The following is a 9,430-nucleotide window of genomic DNA, read 5'->3' on the forward strand; positions in this document are numbered from 1 at the left end:
TAATAATAATAATAACAGATAGCATTTATATACCACAAATTCTACTCAATAGCAAGTTTATGCGCTTTACGATCTCCATTTACTCCAGCAGACATGATAGCACTCTGAAACAATCTCAACTTCCTGGGAAGCATGCAGTGCACGTTGCCACTTTATAGGCGCTAAAACAAGTAACATATTCCGATGACTAGAGACAAGAACCTTGAAGAATTAGCAACAGATTTGACCAGTGGTCACTCACCCTCCACAGCCATGTAGACTCTCTGGCCCATGGTGTTGAGCACCTCATACTTGTTGTTCGTCTCAAAGCCCGTGAAAGCTGAGGAGAAAATACTCGCATGTCATAATGGGGACAAACAAATGACACTGTCCGGGACAACTGTCTAAAACAACTGCTATTCACCTTGACAATGGGTGGCTGCCATGAACAATTTTGACTATACCTCCAACAATTCACCTCCCAAGAATATTGCCAGATAACCAATATTTAAAATTTTATCTTGAAATCTTCACAGCAACAGGAAGAATAATCTGAGTTTTTCTTTACCAGGTCTTACTTATCAAGAGGGTTAATAAGAAAGATGAACTAAAAGAATATTTGATGAAGTGATACAAGCTAAATGAATTTCTCTATCCCTTTCGAATTTCGTTTGACAAGGTGTTCAAAGACTGGTATAAGGAAATTGTATTTTTTCGCTTAGCAAGGGGCAGGGAATTCTCTCCTGTCGGTACCCTAGCAATGAATTAATTCTAGTCACATATGATGAGGTAACCAAGAAAACAAAATTCAACAAACTGCCACATTAATACAAGTTTGACGCACAATCAGTGAAAGAACAGTCGAACCTGCTTTAACGACCATCTGTCCCGGACAATCAATTGAACAAACTTCCCCCTTTGCCATTTTTTCTACTAAATTGGCACTATGCCAGGGCCCTCTTTTGGTAAGAAACCTAAAAGTGACATAATATATGTTATAAAATATTGGCCATTAAAATTAAATTAAAACAAATGAACCTATTTTGATAGTTCTTTATCTAATAAAGCTGTGTGAGAGGTGTAACTTTCATGAAATTGAAGATGAATTTCACTTTATTTTCTATTGTCCATACTTTGTCCATCAAAGGATATTGTTAATTCCTCCCCGCCTGACTCGGCCCACTGGCAGAAATATGCAATTCTTGACCCATGATAAGAGATATGTGCACAACTTGTACTTTTTCATATGGAAACTTTATTTAACAAATAAGTGTTTTATATGATGTGAAGAGGCTCAATGGCCTTAAACACTGAATAAACTTACTTACTTAATTCCTATCCAATTAAGTACTCCTATAAAAGAGACCTTCTATTGGCAATTGTTAAGACTATTTTAATGTCAAAGTTGTTGCAAAGGAATGTGCCCGAGCTGAACAGTGGTTATGACCGCAACCGGCTGGGAGCCGATTGTCAAAGATAAGGAGTTAAGTAATCTCAGGGTTTCATTCAAGGCAAGGAATAACGTCAAGAATCTCGTCCAAAATAGGGAAATGTGAAACATGTTTGTCTGAGGCCTACAACCTATCCCAGGGTGAGAAAGATAATGATGACAATGATGGTTTTCCATTACATCTACTTAAAAGCCTGCATACAATTTCTCCTGCATGCACAATAATAGTTGGAATCAAGATTTAAACTCTACCAATGACATTCCACTGAGAGAAAAATGATTACTTAGAACAGAATAAAAAAATAGAATGGTTATACTGAGAGGACATGACATATCGTTGTTTCCAAACAAATGCTTTATCTCCCCGTTGGGACTTGCTCACACTTGGACAATATCCACTCATTCCACAGCTACCAGTATGCAAATGAGGCAATTTTCACCCTTTCATCTCTCTCCTCTGACAAGTGATATCCTACTTCACAGCTGTGCGACATGTGGACATTTTCCAAGCGTGCACAGAGCATTACGGTGTTGTTGACATGGAAAGCTCATGTTACAATTTGAGTAAAAACAAGCATATCACATTGAAGCAATAGAAGTCATTTTGTGCCACGAAAAATGTGAGAAGCACAGACAGACAAAACAGAAGGAGAGGAAAGATGCAGGACCTATCAGTGCCACACTCCAACAACTCATTCACAGAGAGAAAAAAACTGAGCCTCAACAGCACTACCAGCTGAAAAAAAGTCAACACAATCTTATTTTTAAAGTATAGGTGTTTTACACCCCCATTAATTCTTTAACCAAGCAATTTAAAATCACGTTTCCGCATAATTCTCTCGTGTTTGTGGAAATGCGACCCTACATATTAGGTTTTTTAAACCGCTTGTTTTGTGTCAAACTGATCCATAAAGCATTACCAAGACATAAAATTCATTTATCTTTGACTTTCGGGTCGAACTAAAGGCTTGTCAGCTCGTACTTTTTTATATTCAGCCCGTCCCATTATGCAATAATAACTTCGCATCGGACGGTGGCACCGTCCATCCAAGGTCAAAGAGTTAACATAATTTAAAGCTCATTTAGGTGGCAGGCTTCCACCATGCTTGACAGGGACATCCTGCTCTGGGAAGGACATAACTTCCTAGCAAAACTAAATTAATGAGAAAATGGCTACCAAAGTTTGGTGACTTCCAAAGCTTGAGCGTCCTTGGAAACTACAAATTTACATTTTTATTGTGCCTTTACTCATTTTTCAGTAAAATCCACACAGAAATATGTTTTTAAAAGGACATAAAAGGTGGACAGCCCCCCCCCCCCCCCCCCCCCCCCCCAAAAGGAAAGAAAGGAAAAGAAAAAATCAATAAAAATGCCCAATACCCGGAAAAAATGTCAGTTTGTTCAATTTCACTATTTTGATGAGTGAGAGCCGGATAGCCTGATTTCACCACGACACCACCCAAATGACATCATGGGCACATGCACACACAGAGTGGTCAGCATCCAGCACTCACCTTCCAAGGCCTCCATCTTCTGTTTGACCAGTAGTTGATCAACGCGGGTGAGGTACTCTAGGCCTGGCGGAGCGCTCACTGCCACAGGCGGGGCACCAGGGCCAGGTCCCCAACCAGCTGAGCCGGCCGGGGGTGGTGCTACAAGAAAATTTTTTAAAAAATATATAAATAAAAGAATGAAACAAAATAAAATTCCACTTTTATTGATTGTATAGATGTAATAACATGTGAGGTGAAGTGAAGAGAAAAAGGGAATCTCAGACGGGGGATGTATACACACATTATGTGATGTGAAGGGAAGAAGAGAACACTCTTTTGTCAACTACATACTGTCAGCTTGGCATTTTTCACATGAAAATTGAATTTGCGATTTTTGCAATTGAAACTGACAAATTCGAGTGGTAGGCGAAATGTCAAAAGTGGTGCCACTGCATTAGAAGCCACAAAGAGACTTATTTGTATTGACTTCCAGTATGTCATGTTGGATAAGTCACAATTGTGTGAGCTGGCAAAACGTAAACAATATGCTCCATGTGCATGTAAAGCATGCAGGCCATGTTTTCTTTGAACTTGCCTTCTGCACTACAGGATATACGGTTTAAATTAGTAGTTCTAGGAGTATGACAGACAATGTACATGGCACTGGGCAACTCAAAACACAAATTCTAAACATTTGCAAAAAACTAAACGGGCGAAAAACGAAAAAAAAAGGGTGCGCAAAAGGAAGGAAAAAAACCCTGGTTTACAGTTCTGCAAATGACAGTCATGTACATATGCTGTGGAGAGTACAAGGAAGGGAGTCTTAAACATCTACACCATCAAATTATAATATACACATGTGTGGGGGCATGGAGAGATCAAGAAAGAGAACCAAAAACTATGCTGCAGTTAATAGTAATGTACGTCTGAGTTTGGGGGAGAGAATAAGAGAGAGAATCTTTACAATATACTCTACTGCATAAGATTATAGCTTGGTAAAAGTATTAGAGCACTTGCAAACTGCATAAGGCAATATGAGCACGATAAAATTATAATATAATATACATAGATGGAATGGAGAGATCAAGAAAGACAATATTTAATGTCCATGACATTAGACTGTAAAACAGAAGCGGGGCCATTTCAAAACGCTATAATGAAAATAAGGATTAAAATAAAAACTTATTAAGACAACCACAAACATCACTGTGGCAAAATCATTCAAAACAATCGATTGCTCGTTTCTGAAGCATATTACATATGCATATGGCAGAAGAGGAATTAACAATGGACAAAAGAAGTATACATGCATAATTTAGTAAACAGACTGGAGCATGTGAATGGTTACCTTGAACAATCGGAATATTGTTCTCCACAGAACACAGACTGTACTGAGCAATGGCTGATGTGATGTCAGCACTACACAAATAATTCCCTACAGGCGAACATAATCAATGATGTTATGCGTTAACAGTCAAATTTTAAGAAATAGGTCCACTCTTTTTTTTGTTTTGAAACATTTTCCGAGATTGATTTGCAGGTCCTCAATCAGCATGCACTATACTACAAATAGCATAAGGGTACTGTGGGTAAAATATGTGTCTTCTCTCATCATATCAAAATTAGATGCGATTTTTTCAAAGTGCTGAAACATTTTCAAAAAACGAGAGATACAGTTAGAGCATAGCCCTGTCAGTGTATATCATATTATGTCCAACACTAGCATGATTTAATCATTATCACAAGTGGTTGGCGAGTGCTCTTTTGTAGTGTGATCCTTCTTTGAAATCAAACATCTAACCTATCCCTCTTCTTTCTTTTTTTTTTTTTTTGTATGTTACTCTCTAGAAGTTACACCTCCAATCTTCAGCACTTACATGATTTGATGACCCATTTATTGTGTTGCAAGAGACATTATACAATTTTTACTAAAACTAAATCATAATCATCTACCTCCTGGTACTGGCTGCATCGCTATGGCCTGTCCTCCTGGCCCCACAGAGGGATACATCCCCATGGCCGCAGCATCTGCTCCTGGCTGGGGGCCGGCTTGAGGGGTCGGTCCAGGAACGGCCCACCCTGCACCAGGGGCCGCTGGTTGGCCTCCTTGGCCCGGCTGTGTGGGGTACGGGGCGGAGCCCGCAGGCCCAGGAGGATACATTCCCTGAGGGCCTGGGTGGACTTCGGGGAGAGGAGGTTTCTCTGACATGATGACGGCAAACAACTTACGAAGAAAGGCTGTGGGTTACAAGGGAAAAAAAAACTTCAATTCTACAAGTCAAGCACAGAAATGTCAAGTGCAGAAAAGAAAGAAAGTTAACCATCGCCATAGGAGACCATTTACGGTTTGTACGGAACGCTTCACTAGATTCAAAGCTGAGCACTCTGCTTTTTATCATAAGACAAAGTGTGGAAATGAATGGTAAAACCAGATCCAAAATGTTTGCACCTGTTGGCTCATTTTTACAGAATTTTTTTTTAGAACTATTTTTGTACTCAACATCTTTTACTTTTATGTCTATTTAAAAACACTTTTCCGGGTGGATTTTTCTGAAAAACATTGAAAGGCATAAAAAAAGTAAATCTGCAAATTTCACAGGATACTCAAGCTTTGGAAGTCACCAAACTTTGGGGGTCTTTTCTCATTAATTTTACTTCTGACATCATGTGACCCTCAACTCTTTCAATGTCAAGTATCTCAACCTCTATTCAAGATAGATGGGTATTTTAATTCTTCAAAAGCAAGACAAATGGATAACAAGCTCTAACTCCATAAATCCAGATCTTTTACCACCATTTCCCAGAGAGATTTTTTTTCAGTCACCTTACCTGGCACACCTTGTCTAATCATAACCCTTAAAAATAAATCTTAAGATAAAAAATGACATGTAAACTTGATCCTGGTGCTGGATCACCACTAGAATTGACACTTTCAGATTCTGGATCTAGCTTTAGTAAATTCAGTTCCACATCATTCTCACCAATATCACTATCACCAAGCAAGCTAAAGCCCTCACTATCATCTGAGAACTGATTGCTACCCAATACTTCAAGTTGAATTTCTTCTAGCAACTGAGATGCCTCATTTAGACTTTTAGTTAGTTAATGTCTTCCAGACATAATGGCCAACGCCCACTTCCTCATCCTCAAAACAATGTAATATGATGTAAACAAAGGGGGAAAAACACTTAAAATGATTCGTTCTAAAAATGCAATCTGAACTTGAAACAACGCTTTGGTGACTGATCATACAAAAGAACTTGGATCAGTTAATAGTTCCAAAAAACTAGTGAAATCTTGCACTACGATATAGGCAGGCCAATATGAAATGAAACAGAAGTCACTTTAGTATTGGATTGTCCTAACGTTTGATGGTGTACAGGGAACAGCTAGGTCAATACCGCCCAACGTTCCCACCACCCAGTGGGCTTAAAGAGTTAACATGATATTAACAATAGCTCCATGATATTTATTTAAAAAATTGACGAGCACCTGATTCCACCTTGTAATGATATATATATTCTCTACGACAAAAGATCAGATTAGATAAGACTTGATGATACTATGTGATGCATCGTGCTAAAATCAGGCGCTCGTCAAAATAATGAAATCGAAGATACAGGCATTTTTCCGCATTTTGGCAATTTTTATCAATTTTTTTTCTTTTTGGCTAAAGATCTATTATGTCCAAGATTTAAAAACATATTCCTGTGTGGATTTTACTGAAAAATGTTGATTAAAGGCAAATAATGTACATTTTTAGTTTCTCAGGACTCTCAAGCTATAGAAATAACCAAACTTTGGCTGCCATTATCTCGCTACTTTACCTCTGAAACCAGTGACCCCCATCTCCTTCAATCGCAAATATATTGACTTTTATTCAAGACAGAAGGGTATTTTTTCATAGATCGAAAGGCAAATGAACAAGATTTAAGATGAAACCAATAACTCTACATGGCCAAAAGTTGATGAACGCCTGATTTCACCGTACCATGACACATTTGTCCATTTGGTTGTCTAAGCCCTAAGACAGGCAGATGTCTTGGGAAGTATATTATCTAGAGCATTTTTCCTGTCTGGTGATTTTTAAAAGATCGAACAATCACAATTTCAAGACCAACCCACCCTCTCGAGGAAGAATCGAAAGCCTTAAACTCTCCCCTAAAGGATGAACAATGTTAAAAGATATTAATTGTTTAGAGACCTTAAACTTTCAACCCCTCATTTGTCTTTTTTCCTTCAAATTCTAAAGCTTCAGTTTGAAAGGCTTCCACTTCCAGTCAATCATTCATCATTGTGGTCTAATTAGGCCAACTGAAACTAGTTCATTATACACACTTCAGTTACTGTCACTGTACAGTAAAACCTCGTTGTACCCCCCCCCCCCCCCCATTCTACAGCAAACCCAGTTTACCGCCAGGTTTAGCCAGTGTACGAAAAGAGACGCCTGCCTATAAAAACTATAAACATAGTATTTTTATGCCTTTACACTGCCATCCGCCAACTGTCTGAGTAGTACCGTTCTTATAAAACTAAAGTAAATTTGCCCCAATGTACCGCCCGAATTGACCACCAGAGGTGGGCTTGTTGATAATCTTTCTCCCACGAGAAAGACATTGAGATAGAGATATGGAAGACTAGAATTCAACTCTGAAAACATGTGCATGAACATGCCACAGATAGTTGAGATAGCACAGCAGAATCATGTCCCTTGATGTTGGGCAGTCGGTGCTATAAAACAGAGGAACCTCGTTGAAATGCCAGTCTCGCTGTACCGCCAACTTTATTCTCGTCCCAAGGGTGGAGGTATAATGAAGTTTAACTGTATGAGATTTATTTTACACTGACTGTTGATCAAATTTAGTGGGAAGACAACTTAATTTCTTAAAATAGTAAAAACTGTTATTTGGATAACAAAACCCAATGATCCCAAGCCTTTTGTTAACCCTTCTATTAACCACCATCTACCAGGGAAAGTCAGTGCAAGCTACTATCTGTGCAGATATTTCACTATGACTATTCACTAAGACTAAGAACCTTTATTCAGACCCAGAAAATTTACACTGGAATATATTATATTCACAACTATTATTGAATTGGAAGGACTTCCGCAACGAGCAACCACCCCAACAATCAACAATCATACTCTAACCCTGACCATTAACCTAGCCCTAACCCTATAGCCTTTAGATTTCATAGTGTGGTTGCTCATTGCGGAATTCCTCCCAAATTATCCAGTATCAAATGGAGATGTTAAGCATAGAATCTGACATTCAGATCTAAACTAGAACCTAGATGACATACGTAGGCCTACAGGCTTTTAAAAAAATGACTAAATATTAGCAGGGAATTTAGGGGTGGGAGATGGAGGGGGGTTTCAAAGGCCCATGTAACAACGATTTGAGGAACTCTTTTCTCGGCTGGCTGTACGATCAGGGCAGCTGGCATTGGTCAATCTAATTTCACATCTTTGGCCCCTGGCTACCCAGGAAAGTTTCCGTGATGGTTCCTTACTCGAGCAAGTACTTTCACTGGCACTGAGATTTCACGCCCACACTACTCTGACCATATTCATCGCTCAGGGCTTACATAAATGGGGTAACATCTACCCCCAAATTGGGCACTCCTGTACAATTGCGGTCCTGTTTGGGGATACTACTAGTTTTGACCCCACCGTCAATTACTTCTGTTCTAGACGATTACGTTTTCATGCACATGCCGATATGAAGATAGCCTATAAGCTAATTGCAAAACATCAAATCATGGTTAAATTCAGGGGGGCATGACCCCTCATTGTTTTTTTTTAGAAGCCCCGTGAAACCCCCATTGCCTTGTTAAAAACAAGTGAAATTTTACTGCTCATTTTGGAGGCTAGATCTACTGAAAAAACATTAAACCATTGATACTGACTGTTTAAATCAGTAATCAATACCCAGAATTCTGTGCTATGCCTAGAGTGATTTAGTGCAAATGGGACAGCAATTGTACAGGAAGGAGTGCCTCAAATTGCACCCCTACTCCCCTTCCTCGCCAGGTGGCATGACGTTAAGTTTAGAGCTGGCGGACGGAACCAAACTTGCGAGTTTTGTTTCAAATCAGGGTTGAGCGGGCAAAACATTTTCTGTCTTAGAAAGGTAAAACCCTCGGAAGAGAGCGGATTTTTCTTTCCATTTCCACGTTGGACAGGTTTCCGATTTATATACAGGTAATTAAAGGAGGAATATCAAGGAGGGAGCGGGGAGATTCCGTTAAGACAGGTTTCCAAGGCAGATTCGACAGTACTTTTTTTCTAATAGTATTTTGCATCATGCTGAACAAAAATATGGTCTTCATTTTTGCCGCAAATCAATAGTTATTGAATTACTGATGTTTGAAAACACAACTAGATCTAGACATCTAGAGTCTATATTACAGTAGAACGAATGGCGTAGACGGCATAGTAAAATTTGGAGTTGTTTTTAACAACATGGATAGGAGGTTTCCCCTTGAAACTGCATTTCACTTTGAG

The 9,430-nt window shown here is 39.1% G+C and overlaps 1 protein-coding gene across 1 annotated transcript in view; it reads right to left on the bottom strand.

Annotated features, from left to right (window-relative positions):
* LOC101850220 (phospholipid scramblase 2) overlaps positions 1–9,430 on the bottom strand; it is a 17,184-nt gene that overhangs the window by 6,583 nt on the left and 1,171 nt on the right. Inside the window, exons 2-4 of the mRNA XM_005111903.3 lie at positions 4,876–5,160; positions 2,944–3,081; positions 242–319 (exon numbers count right to left, since the gene is read on the bottom strand). Coding sequence (XP_005111960.1) covers positions 242–319; positions 2,944–3,081; positions 4,876–5,131 — 472 coding nt within the window. The 5' untranslated portion in view covers positions 5,132–5,160. The remainder of the gene's footprint in view (positions 1–241; positions 320–2,943; positions 3,082–4,875; positions 5,161–9,430) is intronic.

Source organism: Aplysia californica, unplaced genomic scaffold (assembly GCF_000002075.1).
Source record: "Aplysia californica isolate F4 #8 unplaced genomic scaffold, AplCal3.0 scaffold01147, whole genome shotgun sequence".
NCBI lineage: Eukaryota > Metazoa > Mollusca > Gastropoda > Aplysiida > Aplysiidae > Aplysia > Aplysia californica.